Source organism: Microtus ochrogaster, chromosome 5, assembly GCF_000317375.1.
Source record: "Microtus ochrogaster isolate Prairie Vole_2 chromosome 5, MicOch1.0, whole genome shotgun sequence".
In the NCBI taxonomy this organism is placed as follows: Eukaryota; Metazoa; Chordata; class Mammalia; order Rodentia; family Cricetidae; genus Microtus; species Microtus ochrogaster.
The window spans coordinates 5,241,655-5,265,926 of record NC_022012.1 but is presented as its reverse complement, the minus strand read 5'-3'; the positions used below and the strand labels follow the sequence as shown (position 1 = coordinate 5,265,926).

The window sequence follows — 24,272 nt, the reverse complement described above, 5'->3', positions numbered from 1 at the left end:
ACCAGGAAAGCAAGCAACCCATCCTTCTCTGTCTCGGTTCCTTTGAAGTGGTTTTAAGCTTTCTCCTCTGTCCCTACCTGCTCAAATCTTTCAGTGTGCATAGTACTTTGGATATACCTCATTCATGGAACCTGTCACTTCCTGTCACTTTCATGAATAACTTTTCCCATTTACATGATTTTATACCAGTTTCCCCTCTTTTAAAGTTATCTTTATTGAATGCTTGAGAACAAAGTACATGACTAATTAATCTTCATAACTTGCACAATTCTTGGCAAAATTATTTGCAAATTATAGACAGTTAATAATACAAGTTAATGGGGTAGGAGAAATTGCTTAGTGTTTATCAATGCTGGCTGCTCTTCCAGAAGACCTGAATTCAGTTTCCAGCACTCATGTTAAGCAGGTCATAACTTCCGGGAACACCAGCTCTAGAGAATCCAACACCTCTCTGGCCTCCATGAGGACCTACATACACATGCATACTTGCATACATACACACAAGGAAAAATAATATTTAAATAAAAAAGAGTGTGTGGGAATTATTAAATAAGTATTAATTTACATGCCAAAAATAAATTTCTAATGTATTCTCACTTTAAAAGTACAATTACTTATTGTGGAAAATATTCATATTGGTGCACATTGTAAAAAGCTAGTAACTGGGGCTCAGTGGATAAGAGTGCTTGAATTTCTCAGGCAGAGGGGTCAAGTTTAATGACTGGCACTGATTTTGAGCACCTCACAGCACCTGCAACTTCCACTATAGGGAATCCAGTTCTCTCTTCTAGCAGCCATGGGCACCCCCCAACACACATGTATATATTGACACACATATAATACATATGCACACACATTTAAATGATTAAGTAAACCATTAAAAAGGTTTCTAAACTTCCCGTGTTGATTAAAGTTTTGAATAATGTCTATGTAGAGAACAGATAGACAACCACATTCTTAAAGGAATATTAGAATCTCACCAGGATGACTGACCCTAATTATGCTTTTTATTTCAGCACATCAATTACCAAACTGTAGTGATTTTCCATGTAATATCTCCAAGACTAGAAAGAAAACTGCGACATTCATTTTATGCTTAAAGACTATTCTTTATTTCCCAGGTGTGATGGGAGAATATGAGCCGAAAATTGAGGTCCATTTTCCTTTCACGGTTACGGCTGCTAAGGGAACAACTGTTAAGATGGAATGTTTTGCACTTGGCAAGTAAGTAATATTATTCTATAATTAGACACCATTGTTTATTAAAACATGACTCAGCTGTTTGGATCACTTACTTTGCTAGGTTTCACTTTCCCAGAAGCCCCATGGTGACTATAGGGTTTTTAGAAGAAGGGAGGCTGGGAATTGATGTGCAACCTGGTCCCTTGAACTGCTAAGTCATTTCTATGCACAGCACTGTTTGGGAAATGTGTTATTTTAACATCAAGGAAGCCTGTCTAGATTGCAGGAGAGTTTTCAGCCCTCTGTCTGCTGACCTGAAAATCTTAGCATTGTCCTGAGATTTCCTTCAGCAGGAGATGAAAGGATAAAGGACTCCCCGCTATTCATGTGCAGGACGTGGACATCGAGACTGTGAAGCCTGAAAGGCACATGGTTCAGAGGTAGAATGCTTGCCTAGTAGTGCAAGACATAAATGAAATCCCTAGAACCACAAAGGAAACAAGAGGTTAAGCAAGCCAAGGGGAATTCCTCCAGGAAGTTCTTGCCATGCAAGAGCAAGGAGCAGATGGTGGTCATGAGAACCCACGTAAAGAAATCAGACATGTTGTTTGCTCTTGTTAGTGCAGCACCTGGGAGGCAGACAGGTGGGCCCTGTGGAATGCTAGATCCGGCCTCTCTGAACTACTTGACAAATTCCAGGACAGTGAGGGGCTGTCTCAGATAGTGTTTGAGCAAGCACAACAGTTTGTCTTCTGACTCCTATGTGCACAGGATGCATACTTGCACATATCCAAACGTACACATATAAGCAAACCTACTGGAGACATGTACTGTAAGAGACATAGGTGCAGGGATCAAATTGTATATTCCACTGTGTATTAAAATAGTAACATGAGAACAAAGCTGTTAATGTGTACAACCCATAACATTCTCCAAATAAAAGACGGCTGAGAACACATCCTGTTGGCTAGGCTGAGTGTCCCTGCCTCTGGTTTAAAGCTTGTGCTGTGTAGTTGCTTATCAATGATGTCTATAGTTCAGGCACTAGCATGTGTAGCATGCTCTGATGATGTTTGATTATGGTATGCTGGTTTGTTTCAAACACGGAGTTATTATTTTTTGAATGACAAAACCTCCGGGTCCCTTCAAGATCTATAATTATAATTTGTATAAATGCATCTCTTTCATGGTTACTAATCATTTACCTCCAGTTGCGCTAAACTAACACCTACAGTATTACATAGATAGAAAACATATTTCAGAAATGTGCAGCCTTCTGAGTAGCAGTAGGCTCAGCCCATGGAGCAGCAGAATTCAGCCGGAGGGCTACGGAGCAAAACTCAGCACCATGTGTTATACTTTCAGGACAGAGTTGACAAAATGTCTATGCAATTCCACTCATATCCAAGATCGTGGTAGACAAAACAGTTAATGTCTCTGTAGCCCGCTGTTTAAGCAAATGATTCCACAGTGGAAATATAATTTAAAAGGAAATATGCATGAGGGAGGTATGTGGTCATGTGATCAGGTGCCCGAGGAACTCTTTCAAAGCCAAAGGCATTAGGGAAGTGCATGAGACAGGATGATACCTTTAAACTCCGGTGTTGCTGCCATTTGCCTGGGAGCAGTCAAAGACCAACTCCTAATCTTGACAAATGGAAAAATAATATATTCCAATGGGATTTCAAAGGCTTTAGTATATCCTGCAGTTAAATAATTCTTAAATGCCAAAACTTGTGCTAAAGCCAAAACAAGAAAGGGGTCATATTGTAAAACTAATTAGAAAACTCAATTTATAGAGAAAAAACAACATTGACCCTTTCCCCAGGCAGCTTATTTAATAAGTTAGATGTGTTTGTTTGGGAGACTTGAAATATGCTTAGCATATTGACACTTGGAGACTCTCTTCTTCTAGGTGGGACTCAACAGTTTTAAGTTATTTATTTTGTCAAATCTTTATTTTCTCCAACTTCTTATGCTTTCCTTGCTTCAACTCACCAAAATAAATAACCCAAAAAAGAAGTCTTTCCTCCAAAAGACATACTGCATCGGTGAAGGCGGTCTCTTTCTCTGATGAGTGCTTAGTACCTTTTATGTGAATTGTGAAGACTGGAGGATAAATCATTATGAGGAAATATACAAGTACTTAAAACTCACCTGCTACTACATAAAAGAAAAATGACTTAAAGAGGCATCTTGACCTGTTTGAATTTCTCCTTAGCATTGCAAGAAACAGCCCACGACCCCCAACATGAATACTAAAGTTCTAAATGGCAGTCAGAGTGGTTGCTGGGTACTCATAGCTCGAAAGAGTTGCTGACCACTTTCCTGATGCAGTGGGTCCTGCATCATTTTCTCTAGAACTATAGTAGCTGTCTCTCAGTGTCAGTCAGGATCTAACCACACAGACAGATTTTGCCTTTCACTGTGTGTGCATTGGGTGCTTTAACCATGCGTGAGAAGGAAAAGAAAAATGGGACAGCTGTAGACTTGGAGCAGTGAGAACTCAATGTTACCTGCAAAAGAGTGAAGAGCTCATGACACCGGAACAAGGAAGAGCTGGAGATGGAAGCGTATGAGGGGCTAACCAGTGGAGAAAAAGTTACTCTGACCAGGACAAGAACATGGATGAAGGAAACCTCAGGAATTTACTTATTGATTTCTATTTCTTATCATTTCTCGTCTTCTCTGGCAGCTCCCAGGAAGCCAATTAGGAATTCCCCACTCAGGTAGCTTGCAATTTAGAGGATGCAGTCATCAGAGAAAGTTTAGAGGAAAAACAATGGCAAGCAGAAAGAAGAGAGAATAGTATCCCTGTTGAAGACATCAGTCTCATGAGAACAGAGCTTGTGTTCCTCAATTGCTCACTACTGTGGCCTCCCCCAGTATCCACAAGGTGGATGGTACTCAAGAAATAACAGCTGATGCAATTAGTTACCTTTGACATACTAAGTCCATTTAAATCAACTACTTATTTATAAAGAACTTATTAATACTCTACCCTAAAATGTACCTATGTTTGTGTTTTCTGTACTTCTATCCATGGATCTGTGATCATCTGTTCTATTCAAATATACTTGGAGTTGTTCTCTGAACTTTACCTTTCCTCACCTATTCTTGCCTCCATTTATTCATTTTCCCATTGCTTTAGATTTAGTGCTTCTCCATCTTGTTTGGATTATGTAATAATGTTTATCATGAGATCTAGTCTGGGAATTAAACCTTTACTTTGCATGCCAAGGTGTATTTTGCTGATGTTTCTCCTAGGTAAGACATTTGGATGTAACTAAGAGAAACATTTACCATCTACAAAGGTTAAAAAGAAGGAGTGTGTGTGCATGTGTGTGTGCTTTCATGTTTGTGGGGAAAGGAGAAGGGAGGAATGGGGAGAGTGAGAGAATAAGAAATTTGTTGCAGTAATGCATTTAGGGTTAAAGAATAGATGACCATAAATATAAACTACTAACTGTTTGAAATCTTTCTAGATTATATTGAGGCAGTCTGGGTTTTCTTTTTCTTTTCTTTTTCTTTTTTTAAAGAAAACAAACTATCATTTTTATTATGCATACCAATCCAAGTTCCCACTCCATTCATTTATTCCCCTACCCCACCCCCATCCACTCCTCAGAGAAGGTAAGGCACATTGCTTTGGGGAAGGTCCAAGGCCTGCCCTACTGTATCTAGGCTGAGCAGGTACCATTCAAAGAGAATAGGTTCCCAAAAAGCCAGTACAAGCAGTAGGGATAAATCCTGGTGCCACTGCCAGCAGTCCCTCAGTGTGCCCAGCCATGCAACTGTCAACCACATTCAGAGGGACTAGTTTGGACCTATGCTTGTTCCTTCCCTGTCCGGATGGAGTGGTGAGCTCCCATTAGTTCAGGTAGACTGTTTCAGTGGGTGTTCACATCATGGTCTTTACCTTTTTGCTCATGTTCTCACTTCTCCCACTCTTCAACTGGACTTTGGGAGCTCAGTCCAGTGCTCCGATGTGGGTCTCTGCCTGTTTCCATTAGTTGCTACATGAAGGTACTATGGTTAGATTACTCCAACCATTGAATAATCTAAGGTTGTGATATTCATCAGTCTGACTACAGGACAAAGCCAGTTCAGGTACATTCTCCTCTATTATTTAGGGTCTTAGCTGAGGTCATCCTTGTGGATCCTGGGAATTTCTTTAGAGCCATGTTTCTTGCTAACCCCATAAGGGCTCCCTCAATCAAGATATCTTTCCTTGCTCTCATCTCTGTCCTTCCTCCATTTTGACTATCCCATTCCCTCAAGTTCTCCTAATCCCCTCTCCTTCTCCCCTGCTCTTCCTCTTCTACCCTCCCTTCAACCCCCCATGCTCCTAATTTTGTCGGAAATCTAGTCTATTTCGACTTTCCAAATGAATCTGTATATGTTTTTCTTAGGGTTCTCCTTGTTATTTATCTTCTCTAGGATCGTGAACTATAGGCTCAATATCCTTTCTTTATAGCCAGTGTCCACTTATGAGTGAGTATATACCATATTAATATTTTTGGATCTGGGTTACATCACTAAGAGTGGTGTTTTCTAGTTCTATTCATTTGCTTGCAAATTTCAAGGTGTCATTGTTTTTTACCACTGAGTAGTACTCTACTGTGTAAATGTGCCACATTTTCTTTGTCCATTCTTCGCTTGAGGGACATCAAGGTTATTTCCAGGTTCTGATTATTACAAATAATGCTGCTATGAACATAGCTGAACAAATGTCTTTGTAGTCAGTTTGAGCATCTTTTGGGTATACAACCAAGAGTGGTATTACTGGATCCTGAGGTAGGCTAATTCCCAGTTTTTCTGAGAAACCACCATACTAATTTCCAAAGTGTTTGTTATATGTTTTTATTCCCATCAGCAACGGTTGAGTGTTCCCCTTACTAAACATCCTCTCCAGCATAATCTATCACTGTTTTTTTTTTATTTTAGCCTTTCTGACTGGTGTAAAATGGTATCTCAGAATTCTTTTGACTTGCATTTTCATGATGGCTAAGAATGTTGAACATTTCTTTAAGTGTCTTTTGGCCATTTGAGATTCTTCTGTTGAGAATTCTCTGTTTAGTTCTGTACCCCATTTTTAAAATTGGGTTATTGGGAATTTTGATGTCTAATTTCTTGACTTCTTTATATATTTTGGAGATCAGTCCTTTGTCTTATGTGGGGTTGGTGAAAATCTTTTTCCATTCAGTAGGCTGCCTTTTTGTCTTATTGACTGTGTCCTTTTCTTTACAGAAGTTTCTCAGTTTCAGGAGGTCCCATTTATTTATTGTTGCTCTCAGTATCTGTGCTACTAGGGTTATATTTAGGAAGTGGTCTCCTGTGTTCATGCATTGAAGGCTACTTTCCACTTTCTCTTCTGTCAGGTTCAGTATGGTTGATTTTATATTATCTTTAATCCATTTGAACTTGAGTTTTGTGCATGGGGATAGATATGAATCTATTTTCATTTTTTTGCATGTTGACATTCAGTTATGCCAACACCACTTGTTGAAGATGCTTTCTTTTTTCCATTGTATAATTTTAGCTTCTTTGTCAAAAATCAGGTGTTCTTAGGTATGTGAATTATATCTGGGTCTTCAATTTAATTCAGTTCCATTGATCAATGTCTCTGTTTTTATGCCAGTACAGAGCAGTTTTCATCACAGTAGCTCTGTAATAAGCTTGCTGTCAGGGATGGCGATGTCTCTGGAAGTTCTGTTATTGTACAGGATTGTTTTGGCCATCCTGGGATTTTTGATTTTCCATATAAAGTTGATTATTGTTCTTTCAAGGTCTGTGAAGAAATGTGTTGGGATTTTGATAGGGATTGCATTAAATCTATAGATTGCTTTTGGTAAGAGAGCCATTTTTATTATGGTGATCCTACCTATACAAGAACATGGGAGATATTCCTTTTTCTGGTGTCTTCTTCAATTTTTTTCTTCAAAGACTTAAAGTTCTTGTCGAATAAGTTTTCCACTTCTTTGGTTAGAGTTACCCTAAGATATTTTATGCTATTTGTGGCTATTGTTAAAGGCGGTGTTTCTCTGATTTCTTTCTCAGATTCGTTATCATTTGTATATAGAAGGGCTACTAATATTTTTAGTTAATCGTGTATCCTGACACATTACTGAAGGTATTTATCAGCAGTAGGAGTTCTCTTGTAGAGATTTTGGGGATCACTTACATATACTATCATATTATCTGTGAAGAATAAAAGTTTAACTTCTTCCTTTCCAATTTGAATACCCATGATCTCCTGTTGTTGTCTTATTGCTATAGCCAGAATTTCGAGAACTATATTGAATAGATATGAAGAAAATGGATAGCCTTGTCTTGTTCCTGATTTTAGTGGAATAGTTTTGAGTTTCTTTCCATTTAATTTGATGTTGACTGTCGGCTTGCTTTATATTGCTTTCATAATGTTTGGATATGTTGCTTGTATCCCTGATCTCTCCAAAACCTTTATATAGGGGTGTTGGATTTTGTTTCAGCATGTAATGAGATGATCATATGTTTTTTCTTTTAGTTTATTTATGTAATGGATTACATTGATAGATTTTTATATGTTGAACCATCCCTGCATCTCTGAGATGAAGCCAACTTGATCATGGGGGATACATTTTTTATGTGTTCTTCTATTCATTTTGCTAGTATTTTATTGAGTATTTTTTGCATCTATGTTAATGAGTGAGATTTGTCAGTAATTTTCTTTCTTGGTTGAGTCATTGTGTGGTTTGGGTATCAGAGTAACTGTAGCCTCATAAAAAGTATTTGGCTGTGTTACTTCTGTTTCTATTTTGTGGAACAATTTGAGGAGTACAAGTATTAGCTCTTCTTGGAGTTCTGTTAGAATTCTGCGCTAACACCATCCAGCCCTGGGCTTATTTTAGTTGTGAGGCTTTTCCTGACAGCTTCTATTTCCTTGCAGTTTATAGGTCTATTGAAATTGTTTGCCTGGTCTTGATGTAATTTTGGTATGTGGTATTTATCCAGAAAATTGTCCATTTCTTTTACATTTTCCTATTTTGTGGAGTACAGGTTTTTTGTAGTATGATCTAATGATTCTCTGAATTTCTTCAGTGTCTGCTGCTATGCCCCTCTTTTTATTTCTGAATTTTTTTTAATTTGGATGTTCTCTCTCTGCCTTTAGGTTAGTTTGGATAAGACTTTGTTTATCTTGTTTATTTTCTCAAAGAAACAGCTCTTTGTTTCATTGATTTTTTGTATTGTTTTCTTTGTTTCTATTTTATTGATTTTAGTCTCCAATTTGATTGTTTCCTGTCTTCTACTCCTCCTGTGTGAGTCTGCTTCTTTTAGTTCTAGAGCTTTCATGTGTGCTGTTAAGTCACTAGTGAGAGCTTTCTCCACCTTCTTTATGTAGACAATTAATGCTATGAACTTTCCTCTTAGCACTGCTTTCATAGGTTTGGGGTATATTGTGCCTTCAGTTTTTGTTGAATTCTAGGAAGTTTTTAATTTCTTTCTTATTTCATCCTTTACCCAAAGGGTGCTTCAGTAGTTCACTGTTCAATTTCTATGAGTTTGTAGGCTTTCTGTGAGTAGTGTTGTTAAATTCTAACTTTAAACCATAATGATTCAATAAGATGCAGGAGGCTACCCTAGTTTTTTTTATGTTTATATTTGTTTTGTTACCTAGTATGTGATCCATTTTAGAGAAGCTCCCATGAGGTATCGAGAAGAAGGTATATTCTTTTGTGTTTGAGTGGAATGTTCTGTAGATGTCTGTTAAATCCACCTGAGTCATAACATCTGTTAGTCCTCTTATTTCTCTGTTAAGCTTCTGTCTGGTTGACCTGTCCATTGAGGAGAGTGGAGTTTTGAAGTCTCCTATTATTAGTGTGCAGGGTTTGATTTGGGATTTAAGCTTTAGTAATGTTTCTTTTAATATGTGAGTGCTCTTGTATTAGGGGAATAGATGTTCAGAAATGAGACTTCATCTTGATGGATTGTTCCTGTTATGAGTATAAAGTGTCCTCTATCTCTTCTGACTGATTTTAGTTTGAAGTCTATTTTGTTAGACATCAGTATAGCTAGACCAGCTTGTTTCTTAAGTCCATCTGATTGGAAAATCTTTTCCCACCCCTTTCAGAAGTAATGTCTCTTTTTGAGGTTGATGTATGTTTCTTACATACAACAGATGGTTGGATCCTATTTTCATACCCATTCTCTTAGCTTGTGTCCTTTTATGGGTGAATTGAGTCTATTGATATCAAGAGATATTAATAATGAGTAGTTGTTAATTCCTGTTATTTTTCAGTGGTAGTGTGTGTGTGTGTGTGTGTGTGTGTGTGTGTGTGTGTATGTTTCTCTTCTTTGGAACTTGCTGGTGAGAGGTTATGTGTTGCCTGTGTTTTGTGGGTGCAGTTATCTTCTCTGGGTGGGGGCTCTCCTTCTAGTACTTTCTGTAGGGTTGGGTTTATGGATACATATTGTTTAAGTCTGGTTTTGTCATGGAATATCTTGTTTTCTCCATCAATGGTGATGAAAACTTTGCTGGGTATAGTAATCTGGGCTTGCTTCCGTGGTCTCTTAGTGTTTGCAGCATATATGCCCAGGACCTTCTGGCTTTCATGGTTTCCATTGAAAAATCCAGTGTAATTCTGATAGGTTTACCTTTACATGTTACTTGAACTCTCTCCTTTGCAGATCTTAATATTCTTTCTTTATTCGGTATATTTTGTGTTTTGATTATTATATGGCAAGAATATTTTTTTGATCCAATCTATTTGGCATTCTGTAAGCTTCTTGTACCTTCATAGGGATATCCTTCTTTAGGTTGGGAATGTTTTCTTCTATGATTTTGTTGAATTTATTTTCTGTGTCTTTGAGGGGATTTCTTCTTCTTCTTCTATCCCTATTATTCTTGGCTTTGGTCTTTTCATGGTGTCCCAGATTTCTTGGATGTTCCATGTTAAGAATTTGTTAGACTTTATCTTTTTTTTGACAAATGAATTGATTTACTCTACAGTATCTTTAACACCTGAGATTCTTTCTTCCATCTCTTCTATTCTGTTGGTTATGCTGGTCTTTGTAGTTTCTGTTCATTTACCCAGATTTTTCATATCCAGAATTTCCTCAGTTTGTGTTTTCTTTACTGCCACTATTTCATCCTTCAAGTCTTGAACTGTTTAATTTACCTGTTTGATTGTTTATTCTTGGGTTTCTTTGAGCGATTTATTAATTTCTTCCAAATTTTTTGTCTTTCCCTCCATTTCTTTAAGGGAGTTTTTCATTTTTTCTTTAAATGTCTCCATAGTCTTCATAAAGATATATTTAAAATAGTTCCTATTGGGTTAATATGATAAAGTCTTCCTTTTGTTTGACCACTGAGTTCTGGTGCTACCATGTTGATTTTTAGGTTGTTGGATGAATTCTTGCATTGGTGCCTACGCACCTCTTCCTCCAATTTATGCTGGCAGTGTCTTTTTGTATTGGTCCAATCCTTGCAGTGGTTGTCTGCATCTTTTGGAACTGTTCTTAGTCTCTTCTGTACTGTCAATCTCTGTGTCTCAGGGAGACACTGAAGTTTCTCTCTTAGTCTGTTCTCCTGGTCTGCTTTCCTGGTCACTCTCTTGGTCCAGTGGGTGCAGTCACAGCTTCTGTTTTGGAGTTTCTCTCTTGGTTCAGTGGGTGCAGTCACAGCTTCTGTTTTGGAGTTTCTCTCTTGGTCCTCTCTTGTGGTCCTCTCTGTGGAGTTGCAGCTTGTGTTTCAGCATTTCTCTGAGGTTGCAGGATAAGTGGCGGATGTTTGGAGGGTTTGGGAGTAGAGTGGGGCTTGTAGCTTTCAGGGTCCAGTGGATGGGATGGGAATGTTGGAGCATCCTACCTGCAGGAAACTCTCAAGCTGGCTGGCTAGAGAAGTTGAGGCAGGTGGGCGAGGGTCCTGGGGTTTTACCCCCATATGGAGGGCCTAGAGAGTGGGGTGTCCTGCTGGTCACTCACCTCTTGGTCCTCTCTGTGTAGTAGCAGGTGGTATTTCTGTAGTCTAGGATTTCATCCTGCTGCAATCCGAGTTAATTACTTTCTAGATGTAGTTCCTACTTCAAGGAAACTTGTTAATATATTAATGAACAGAAGACAAAATCCAGGAGCTGGAATCTGCATAGTTTATTTTATACTGACAAGTTGATTAAGCACATTGAAAAGACTAAAGTAAATGCAGATCTGAAGACTTTCAGTGCCGACTGCCAACCACATGCTAGCTACTTCTCTTGTTTCCCAGATGTGCACGGTTCTGGTTTCAGAAAAATACCAACCATTCTGACTTTTTCTGTTCAGGTGACTCTGATATCACCCCTTGATCCCATTGTCAGCCCTGATATATACACCTATTGAACACATTGACCAAGCTAACCCTGCTATGGTTAGGCTTTACTGCTAGGAAGGTTATTTTCTATTATTTTTGTTATGACTTTTAAAACAAACTAAACAAGAGCAGATTTTATTTATTTGAACTTTCCATGTCTTATGAAAGAATGGCATGAACATCTAATGGGCTAACCTAGAAATTGTGTGACTGTTACAGAATGCTACCTAAGACCTGTAAGAATCATGGCTTTGCTCACAGATAGTAGTTTACCCTCCTTCAGAAACATATCTAATAGCCTCTTCTTCAAGAAGTTCAGTTACTGTGGAGTATGTGATTAATGAGGGTAGCACACAAATAATCTCAAAATATATAAGTTTATAATATGTGTTCATAAGTAAGTTAGGAGAAAATAAACGTAGACTATAAAATTTTGCCATCTTTTATGTCACCCAAGTTTACTTACATAATTTGAAGTTAAGTTGACTTTGGGTTCCTACCAACTTTAACTTTTCTTCTAAAGGGAGCTCTCGTTAAATCCAAATTTGACAACAAACATTCAGATTGTTTCTCTATAGGCTACTGTGGCAGGGCAGAGCAATAGATACTAACTCAGTCATAGAAATTGCTTTGAAAATGAAACTGCACAATATCGAGCACAGAACTTATGAAGTGGCTGTGACAGACTCTATTTTGTGATGGTCAATTCTGCAAAAGGTATTACCCAGAAAAATGGGGAGTGCTTCAGTATGATCCATGGGGAAATGAAGGTGGGTAATGGCTTGGGAAATACAGCAAGGTGTAAAAAAAAAGAGAGAGGATTAATTATTTGGAAAGAAAAGGCTGTTTTAGGCATATGGAAAGCTATTATCAAGAGATTGCTCACAAGCTGTTCTCCAGTCTCAATGAGGTAGAGAGGGAGTGAAACGCCAGCACTGTAGCATTCAACTAAAAGAATTAGATTGGGTGTAATACAGAAACTCTTGACAATATCAGATGTTATGGAGAAAATGGGCTATAGGGAGAGGTAGTGAAGGGCCTTCCCCTCTACAGCTGTAAAAATGTAAGAATGCCCATTTGTTGCCTAATGATTTAGTTGTAATGTTCACTAAAAGAAGAGACATTCAGGTCAGACTTAAAAATGAAAACTTGAAACACTCCTGTTTGCTGGCTGTTTACCTCCCTGCCATTTGGACAAGATTTTAAAGCACTGGTTCTCAACCTTCATAATGCTGTGACCCTTCAATACAGTTTCTCATACTTTGGTGACCATCAGCCAGAAAATTATGTTGTTATTACTTCATAATTGTAATTTGCTACTACTATGAATTGTAATGTAACTACCTGATGTGCAGGATATCTGATATAATCCCTATGAAAGAGCTGTTCTACCCATAAAGTCAAGAACCACTGTGTCAAAGGTGGAATAATATAGAGTCAAGCACAGCTTGTGAGTGTGTGTTCAGAGAGAAAAATGTAAGCTGTTTGATGGCAGGCACTGAAGTAAAATGAAGAGTGACTTGCCTTTCTTGCTCAGGCTTCAATCCAGTTGTAGCCAAAGGGTTATTTCTGGCATGTCCTGAACCTGCCCTTAAATACTGGACACAGAGATCTTGAAAGCTAGTGGTAGATAAAGGGACAGAACACTGGCTTTGGGGGCCCAATAAATGTTTTCTTTCCAAAGCTTTCTCCAATAGTGTTTGATACTTAAAAGTTGTTAATATTTTCCATCCTGATTGTCCAGTCATGTGAGTCTATCCAAGTTGTTAGCTGAATACACAGACTGGCAATTTAGATTTTAGAATGCTGAGAGTCAACACATGTAAGTGTTGAAAGTGTTAAAATTCATATCAAGGGGGTTGGAGAGATGGCTCAGTGGTTAAGAGCACTGGCTGCTCTTCCAAAGGTCCTGAGTTCAATTCCCAGCAACCACATGGTGGCTCACAACCATCTGTAAAGAGGTCTGGCGCCCACTTCTGGCCTTCAGGGATACACACAGACTGAATATTGTATATATAACAAATAAATACTAAAAAAAAATTCATATCTAGGATAGGTGTGGCAGTACATGCCTGTAATCCCAGAACTTGAGACTCTATGTCATGCTTAACACTAGTTCAAAGCAAATCTGGACTTAATGAGACTGTATATCTTATGTAATAAAATAATATAAAATAGGCATTCTGTTAGTATCTAGGTATCTCAAGAATGGCTTAGGTGGGACTTGGGGACATTTGTCCTACAAGTTTGGAAAACTCAGATGTTATTTCTTTGATGATGCAGACAGGATATCTTGCTGAAATGATATTCCAGGACTCTCAAGGCCTCCACTAGTCTAGGGGGCCCAAGAGGATCACAGTCAATGATCTGAAGCCCTTCATCAGTCTAGGGGGCCTAAGAATATCACAGTCAATGCTCTCAAGCTCTCCATCAGTCTAGGGGGCTGAAGAGGATCACAGTCAATGATCTCAAGCCCTCCATCAGTCTAGGGGGCCCAAGAAGAGCATAGTGCTCTCAAACACACCGTAAGCCTGGGGGTGGCCACAGGCAACATAGTTAGTGTTCTTAAGCATCCCATTAGCCTAGGGGCGGGCACAGGGAACAGAGTCATTGCCTCTCCTCTCTGAACAGAAATAGTTTGCAGACTCTAGGTCCCTACTTAGTAGAGGATAGATGCTAAGAGGTGGTGACTTAAACAGTGGCACCATTTCCATTTCATACTTTCCAAGCCATCTTTCATTGGCCCTCCCGTTGCTGTACTTCAGTCTTCATGCATATTCCCACCTGAAGCCCTGTAGCCTTGTTCCCTCAGTCTAAAATGTCCTGGTGCCTCCCTTTGCACTCTGACCTCAAAGCTGGAATCAAATGTCACTCCTTCATTAAATGTGCTATGCTTTCCTTTAGAGCTAATCTCTTACCTTCATAATTTATATATTGCCAAATATCTATACCATCACCTAATCTGCCCCACTGGCACAGCTGTCTCTGTCTGTCTTCTTTATAAGGCTGACTTTGTTTGTTTGTTTGTTTTTGATTGAAATGCTTTTCTATGCAAAGGTACTAAATATATTGACTGTATTGAATTCAAGGGTGAGAAATAGGACTGATCTTTCATAGCAGGACTGGATAATTACTTCTGGTTTCATCAAACAAATACCTTTAAATGCAGGTTACATATCCTGGCCCTAAAAAGCGTCACACACAATTTACATTAGCTGCAGTTTTCCAGGCAATTTTTATTTCACCATGTGACCTTTTGCTGCCCACAGGAAGATAGCTAGATAAGTCAAATAGCCAGCAACAAAGGAGTAAAATGTGGTCAGTGGTGCTTAGCTGCCCCCGTGCACAAGGGCAAACTTGGGGTTGCTCTGTAATAAAAATGCCAGCTGATACAAAGCTCTACAGTTTATCTCCCAGGGCAAACCTGCAAGGCAAGAGTTCCAGGTAATAGAGGTATAGGCAAAGTTATTTTTTTATTAAACTTCACATGTTCCTTATCTTTCTCATGCAGCCATTAGCATACAATAAGATCAGCAGTGCTCAAAAAGCCTTGAACCAGTTAGCGTGATAATTAATGATAATGACATTTCTACACTCATCTGAAACTTGGGAGTGGAATGGAAAAATGCCCGTGACTCCCTGCCCCTCTTAGCGTCTGCTTAACTCTCTAGTAGGGTTTAAAATCATACTTTCGAGACCAGCCTGGTCTTACAGAGCTAGTGCCAGGACAGGCTCCAAAGCCACAGAGAAACCCTGTCTCGAAAAACCAAAAAAAAAAAATAAAATAAAATCATACTTTCTACACTCCATCGTATGCCTATTAGGAAGCCATGGCACTCTTCTTTCTTTCTTCCTTCCTTCCTTCCTTTCTTTCTTTCTTTCTTTCTTTCTTTCTTTCTTTCTTTCTTCCTTCCTTCCTTCCTTCCTTCCTTCCTTCCTTCCTTTCTTTCTTTCTTTCTTTCTTTCCTTCCATCCTTCCTTTGTTCCTTCCTTCTTTCTTTCTTTCTTTCTTTCTTTCTTTCTTTCTTTCTTTCTTTCCTTATTTCTTTCTCCCTTTTCCTTTCTTTTTGCAAGTTTGTTGTAAATATAATGGTACTATTTATTAATTAATAAAGTTGAGTTTTGCCGTAATTTATGTTTTATTAGTCTTGGTCTTTAGTCAAATAGTCTCAAAAGACACCTCTTGCCTTCCTTTGTACTCTAAGACTGAATGGTGCCCCTGAAGCATACCACAATCTGTGGCTGTCAAAAGAATTTTTTTCTTTAGTTACAGATTGATGATTTATTAATACTATTTATTTACAAAGGTCAATCCTCAACAACTATTGGAGTTAAAAATGAATTTTATTAATAGGATATTTACCTATCAGACTAAAATCAAATTACCTAATCATTGGGTTGACTGAAGATCAGGGAGAGGAGTCAGTTATTGGATCTAAGAATCATTAACTGCTTGGATCTCACTGGAAAGCAGTATATAGGAGTTAAGAAAGTGTTTTGTGAAGTGGAACCAGCTTCAGAAATACAGAGACCAGAGATGTATCTTCATTGCAAGTGGTACCCAAGGGTAACGGTACTTTACCAAACATCAAAAAATGCCAAGTCTAGTCTGTAGGTGGGAGACACACTACACAGATGGGTAGACCAAGACACGTAAGCTCAGCCTATGCGTTACGCTACTTCCCTTAATATTCATGTATTTCTCTGGAATGCCTGCCTTCAGAAAAGTGATGCTTTGCTCCACTTTTATTTAGATGTATTGTGCATTCCTGGAAAAACAGGGTCAGCTTATTGCTCACACTTACATTCATAGTGAACTGTCGCTGTATTCACAGCTTCACCAGGGCTGTCTCAGAGCAGCTGCCAAAGCAGAGAAACTGGATATACGTGAGAACCTAGCAGCCAGAAATCCACGGGGCAAAACCAGCTCTCCCAGCGCTGTATCTGTTGCCTCAATTTACTGTAGACTCCTGCAATCAGTTAGAATAATTTTCAGCTCTCCTAGTTCTTAATGTGGTGTTTCTCAATTTACTGTAGACTCCCAACAGTTAGTGAGAGTTAAGTCTCACTTTGCCCTAGTGAAAAATCTTCTGAACACAATTAAATATCTCAGTGATAGACAATTAGGGATAATGGGATAGACAGGACATCATCGATGGAAGTGGTATGATAATCCCTAAGCATCTGGAAGTTTTACTTAGCTCACTTGTATTATGGTTTTGTGGTCATTTTCCCTTCAGTTTCCATTAGATAACTTCTGCCTCATTGTCCACTATGTACAGGGAGTCCGGTTTTATCCCAGGCTTTTTCAGACCCAGGCCAGCTGGCCTTGGTGAGTTCCCAATAGAACATCCCCATTGTCTCAGTGTGTGGGTGCACCCCTCGCAATCCTAAGTTCCTTGTTCGTGCTCTCTCTCTTTCTGCTCCTGATTTGGACCTTGAGATTTCTGTCCTGTGCTCCAATGTGGGTCTCTGTCTCTGTCTCCTTTCATCGCCTGATGAAGGTTAATATTCTAATAAATGTGTGATTACTAAATCAGCCTTTTCTGAGCTCAAAGCATTTGCCCATTCTAAACCTGAATAAGTATCAATGCTGTGGTATACATGTTTTAATTTTCCATATTCTGCAAAGTAGAACACATCCATCTGTGGGATTTCAATCTTTTGAATACCTTTGGGTTAGTTCCTGCAGGTAGCAGTGTTTGTTTATAGAAAGAGTAAGTAGAACATCTCTTTATAATCTCCTTAGCTTGTTGTCATGTATAGACTCTTTCTTTAAAACTTGGCTATTAACATGATGTTTCTCATGGAATTCTGAGGCCTTTAACACTCTTCCAATCAATAATCTATCAATTTCTGCATTACCTTGTGCTAGAGGGACTGGCAGACCTATATGGGATCAGATGTTTGTTATGTATATGGGACAAAGCCTATTCCTGATTATGTTTTGAACCTGTATGAATAATGGAGTCAATTCCATATCATCTGGTATAAAGTCAGTGGTTTTAATATGTAAGACAATTCTTTCTGCATATTGTGAATCAGTAACTACATTAAAAGATTCTTTAAAACCCCATGAGAATAACATAAAATTCTGCCTTTTGGACAGTATAAGGGCTTTGCTCTACCTTACTTAAATCTTCTGATTTATAACCTGCCTTTCCTGATTTATTTACATCAATATAGAATGTATAGGCTCCAGTTATTGGTGCATACCATACAATGTGGGGCAAGGATCCAAGTAGTTTTCTTTATACAGTTAATTATATCACTTTTGGGATAATTACTATTAGTCTCTCCTAAAAAATTAACACAAGCTCTTTGTTAAGGTTCATTGTGTTCCCATATTTTTTTTAAATTTCATCAGTATTAAAAGACACTATAATCTCTGCTGGGTCTATATCTGATAGTTGACAAAGTCTCAATTTTCCTTTTATAATTAATTCAGAGACTTTTTCGACATAAGTTTTTAATTTTGGTTTATGTGGCAAAAATATCCATTTTAAGATAATGTCTTCCCTTTGCATTAATATTCCTGTAGGGGAAATTCTGGAGGCAGTATGAATAGAAATTAAGATTTGAATTCACCCTATTCACTTGTGCCTCCTGTAATTTTTTTTCAAAGACAATCAATTACTTCTCTGTTTCACCTGTTAATTCCCTGGGACTATTTAAGTCTCTGTCACTATCTAAGGTTTTGTTTAAATGAACTATCAGATAAGGTGTTATCCCAACAGCTGGTCATAGACTGAAAATGTTTTCTAACAATCTTAGAATTGTTAGGAAATTAAGTCATTAAGGGTCCACAATTGGTCTCTCCTAATTTGTGCCTTTTGTGTTCTAATTTTCTCTAAATGTATTTTATAACCTAGGTAATTGATAGAATTTCCCCTCTACATTTTTTCATGAGAAATTGGTAATCTCCATTTTGGTCAAACATTCTCTACTTCCTCAAACATTCTAAAGTATCTATGTTTGAATCAGATAGCAAAATGTCATCCATGTAATAGTATATTATAGATTTAGAAAATTTTTTACATATTGTTTCCAATGGTTGACTTTAAAAGTATTGGCATAGGGCAGGGCTATTGAGCATTCTTTGTGAAAGAATAGTCTACTGGTATCTCCTAGTAGGCTAAGAGTTATTATAAGTAGGCACTGTAAAGGCAAGTTTTTCCCTGTCCTTTTCTTGTAAAGGTATAATGAAGAAACAATCTTTTAAATCAATAACTATAAGAGGCCATCCTTTTGGTGAGAAGGCAGAGGAATTCCAGATTCTAGAGGGCCCATAAGTTAAATTACTTGTTGACAGCTCTTAGATCTCTCCCCATTCTCCATTTACCAGATTTCTTTTTAACAACAAATATAGGATAATTTCAAGGGTTTGTTGATTTTTTAATATGATGAGCATCTAGTTGCTCCTGTACGAGTTGTTCTAAAGCCTGCAGTTTGTCCTCTGCTAACAGCCACTGTTTAACCCATATGGATTTCTCAGTTAACCATTTTAAAGGTGGGGCTTTAAAGGCTTGCTAGTTGCTTTGTATTCTTGTACAGACTGAATGGCTGTTGACCTTTTTGTATAGTATCTTATAATATCCTTCCTAGAATTATGAGTTTCTGGGACTGCAGGAATGTTAATCTGGGTATTCCATTGCTGCAGCAGGTTGTGACCTCATAAATTCATTGCAATATTAGCCACATATGGCCTCAGCTTTCCTCTCTGTCCTTCTGGCCCTATGCTTCCAACCCATCCCATGCTTTGTTTCTTTTGAGATAGGGTTCTAATTCCTAGTAATTGAATATTTGCCTCTTGAAGAAGCCAATTTGGATCCCAAGATTCTGGAGTAATGATACTCATGTCTGCACCCATGTCTATCAAACACAAAATTTTACATCTTAATTTAACCTATTCCCATTAATCTTTGCATCACCATGAGGTCATGGCCTACTTGCATGGTTTTAATATGTCTATCTCCAGTGGCAGCTCCATGGCTTCTCCCTCACTCTGACTTCTTCCTCCCAGCATTCAGTTTAGTTTTTCCAGCCTACCTAAGTTATGCCCTATCAACAGGCCAAGCCAGTTTCTTTATTCATCAATGGTATTCACAGCATACAGTGGAGAATCCCACATCAGTCAACAATTCTAGAGTTTTTCAAACTGAAGTCATACCTAAACCTAGGTATTTCTCACATTCACTTAGAGTCTTGGTACCAATCATAAATGTTTTTTGTGACCCCAATTTCCATATTTTAAGTTCCTACACTCCTAAGTTTATGTAAATTTTATGTAGTTGCCACCATAAATAATTGTTGCATTTTATTAGGTATCTAATTTGTTCTAATGACGGATTAACAGATTGCTACTGTTAAAGTTTGATTTATCTAGTGGAAAACCTGTGAAGGTCTCTTTATCTGAGATACTATTCTTGGTGATATGTTTTGACAACATTTAATTTTTAAATTGATATAGACTCTCAAATGTGTTTTGAGTCTATCTGAGTCATTGTGCCATGAACTAAGCTTACTTGTCAATGTGTCTTCTATTGCCACATTGGTATTAGTCAAGCTATGACAGCCAAAGCAGGTAATCACTAAAGATCATCATTTTTAAATTTGAAAATATTTTATATCAATTACTTGGAATGGCTTGACATGAAGTTGGAAATTAAGATATGTATTATTAGTGAATCATACATTCATGTGGAAAGCCAATTTAAAAATTATAGCCATAAAACTAAGTCTCCCAATTCCCAACACAGGGCTTTGCCCTGGTGACATCTTACTGTATTGCATCTCTAGTTTTATGTAGACACTAACTCTAGATCCCCCTGAGAGTCTTGCTAAAAAGAATAATTTTCTCTTCAATGATTATTTCTTCTAGTGGGAACCAATAGAAGTAGATAAGTAAAATGATTTCAATTCTAGTTTTTTAAAGATTTCAATCACTGAGAATCTGAATATATAGTGATGAAAATCAACTTAGCTTCCCTACTTTTAAGCAATATTTCTTCTTAACCTTAGTAACTGTTCCATGACAATCCAGCAACACTGATCTTTGCCTAACCTTCACCTTTACTTCTTCCAATTCATTTTATTCATCAAAAACACAGATCAGGTATATTACTGATGAATAAGGTTAGCCTTTACACCTCTGTTGTCAATGAAGATGCAGATCTACTTTCAAAAGTTCCCCTGGTGACACTGAGTTGATTGTTGGAACTTCCATATTATTTTCTAAAGATCTTGTGATATGTAGTTTATATTGTGGTGTGCTGCTCCTGGTTTTTATATTACTTCCATCCCAGAAAGCCTGATATTTATTTGGGTATTTTAGTTTGATTGTTGAATCATGCTTCATCTCTTAATTTGGTTTAGTTGGTATGATTCAGTCCCTTTTAGATAGTTCATGGGTCCATATTGGGATCCCAGAATCCACCCTAGTCACAGCTTTCTACCCTCAGCCAACATCTGCTGGCAGAATCTTCAGTTATGACGAGTGACTTGCCCTCCGCCCCCTGAAAAGCTTCAGTTGTCTTCTCATTGTCTTCCTGCTCATCTTCATCTGCTCTATAGCCAAAAGCATGCCTTAAATACATCCCTGATACTGCTGCCTGATGAGCGTTTGTTGATAAACTAATTTATTAACACAATAAGTGATTACTATAAAGCAAACCAGGGATAGACTTCTGTGGTAGTCAAATTCTGATTTGGAGACAGCATGAGTAGGCCTTAAAGTTGTGAAAATTGAAGTCAAAAAGTTCTCAGAACTTGTGTCTCACAGTAGGGTCTCATGCAGTTGTGTCTGCTCCTGTAGGCCCAAGTTCTAGGAATAATATTTATCTAGCAGATTCATATCAAGGAAATAGAGACAAGTGAGCAGACATCATTATAGAACTTAACTGTCTAGTCATTGCAAGGTAATGGATTAAAATCATCTCTTCTTAGGGTAGTGTTAAAATTAATTTATAATTAAATTGTCATTATTATTTTGTACTTTCTAAGATAATTTTACTAATCATGAAAATTATTGACAAAAGTGATTTTTAGTACATTTATTGTCCTATGATTTCAAAATCTAAATGATGTTTAACAGCATCATAGTATTTATGTCTGAGATTTATTGAGGAGTTTTAGACAGGCTTTTTTGACTCTTTAGATTTTTGTTTGTGGATCATTTTTAAAAGGCAGTATACCTATTCTGTCATTACTGTGTGGAAATTATTTTTCTTTCCCATTTCAGGGCTTATTCAGAAATTTAGATGTTTCTCATCTGTATGGATTTAGTATTTGTCTGTGCTTCTGATGCTAAGCCGCAGGACACAAAAATCCTGATTTCTTTGTGTTCTTACCAAATGAAGAGCTGGGGGCATCGTTATGTCTTTGGCTTTGGGTGTCATGCAACTTGCAAACAAATGTGTTTGAGAGATGGGAAGGGAGGGTGAATGATGAGATGGTCTTGAACACATAACTAAGCCTGTATGTTATAGAGAACATTAGCAAGCTTGCATTTGCCTTTGTAATATTGTTTATGAATTCCTATTACTTTGACATTAGATACTACCTCTTCATATTTGATGCTAAAATTCTATTTTTACCACTAAAATATGTAATTAAAGAAATGTCTCTATATACAATGTATAATTCAAGTGGTTCTGAATTGTGCTATGGTTCCTTTATCACTGCATTGTTTTTCATGACCCTTCACTAAGTATTTTCTATTATATAGAGCAGGAAAGTAGAAGTTGCCTTTTCTAAGTTTTATATATTTTCAATGTTCATTGGTCTTTTTCCTATGCTCAATTTTCAAATATAGATATCATGTGGATTTTTTTGCTTGCTGTAGTTAGATTTGATGTATTTTTTTGTGTGAGAGAAAAACATCTGTGTATGTTTGTGAGTTTGTATGTGTTCAAATTAATAGCTAACTCCATAGAAAGAATATTTCTAAGTAATCTACATCCTAGTTAGGATTAGCTTTTTACTAACAAAGCCTAGAGTTATCTAAGATAGTCTCAGATGAGTAACTGTCTTCGTCAGGTTGATCTGTGGACACATGTGAAGTACTTCATTGATTATCTTCATAGATGTAAGAAAGTCCTATTCACTGTGGGTGGTACCATTTCCTGGGCAGGTGGTCTTGAACTGTTCAAGAAAGCAGGCTGGGAAAGGAAGAATGAGTCGGAGAGCAGTCAGTGTTCCTTCATGATGCCTGTCTCCATTTTCCCGCCTTTACTTCCTGCCCTGATTCCCACAAAGATGAATTGTGACCTAAATTGTGAGCCAAATAAATGTTTTCTCCCCAAGATGCTACAGATCAGTGTGTTCTGTCATAGCCACAGTGCAACTGGAACAGACTGTAGGGTATATATATTCAGTATTACTCATGCATATACCCTCTGTGACCTGTTGCTCTTTTTAGTTATAGCTATATACCCAAAAATAAGTTCTAAGACAGATATTTATAACATATATTTTTAGACAAGAAATGACTCCATCTAATTAATACCATTAGATGCTAAAATAATCCTTCATGGGGACTTGATTCTGCTGCTATTTTATATAACTTGAACAAATAATAAGTACTCCTGGCCTTTCCTATTCTTTACTTTTCACTTCTTTTGGAAGTTGAATCAATCTACATTAAAACACTTAGAATGTCTTATTTATGGGTGTTTTCTCAAAGGAAGGTGCATTATAAAATCAGGTCACTTGTTTTATATATCCCTGCAGGGAAATGCATCTCTTTCAAGACTTGTGGCAAGGATGAATGTGTGCCACACAGAAAGGGAGCATGTTCCCACCTCTACTTTATGTAGTTTCATTACACCTAGTCCTGCGCTCTTGAGAGACAACACAGGCTTGACAGACTCCATGTGCAAGCCTGGATGTTCATCACAATACAAGGACACCCTCCTCTGATCAGTGGTACTTTCTTTCTTGGTGATCCAAAAATAGTGTGTGCTTTGCAATCACAGATTTCTTAAAAATGATAAATTGAAATAAGTAAGGTTGCAATGGTACTTACTAAACCTTGGCATATTGACCAAGTCAGTCTGAACCTAGGGCTGGAGAGATGGCTCAGCCATTAAAGGCTAGGCTCACAACCAAAAAATTAACTTAAACCCATCCATGGAGTGACTCTAGGCTATCTATACCATTTAACTTTTCATGGGATAATTTTGTAAAGTCAAAATGTTTTAATGTGTAATGTTAATTTTAAATATGTAACTAATGGGAATCAGTCCTCCTACTAATGTTATTCTAGACCAAAGTAATGATTGATGCTATCTGTTCTGTAATTGTTCAATATCTACTTATTTTCTATATTTTATAAATATGACTATTACACAGTTTTCTGAATGTGACTCTAAGAAAGAGTCACTCAAAATGTTGAGTTCTGTGCAAACCACCTGGGCAAGTGTCAGCCTTACAAATGGCTCCACGTTGTACATTGAACTTCAATGTACTGGGCTTTAGGCTCACACGTGGGGTCTGGAAAACAATAGATAATAAGAATCTGTGCATTCCCAATAAAACATCCCCATTGTCTCACCAAGGCCAGCTGGCCCGGGTCTGAAAAATCATGGAATAAAACCGGACTCGCTGAACATAGCGGACAATGTGGACTACTGAGAACTCAAAAACAATGGCAATGGGTTTTTGATCCTACTGCACTGCACGTACTGGCTTTGTGGGAGCCTAGGCAGTTTGGATGCTCACCTTACTAGACCTAGATGGAGGTGGGTGGTCCTTGGACTTCTCA

The 24,272-nt window shown here is 37.7% G+C and overlaps 1 protein-coding gene across 1 annotated transcript in view; it reads left to right on the top strand.

The window, feature by feature from the left end:
* The window catches only part of Cntn5 (contactin 5), a 1,200,756-nt gene that overhangs the window by 886,482 nt on the left and 290,002 nt on the right, over nt 1-24,272 (top strand). The window contains exon 10 of the mRNA XM_026779314.1: nt 1,122-1,224. Coding sequence (XP_026635115.1) covers nt 1,122-1,224 — 103 coding nt within the window. The remainder of the gene's footprint in view (nt 1-1,121; nt 1,225-24,272) is intronic.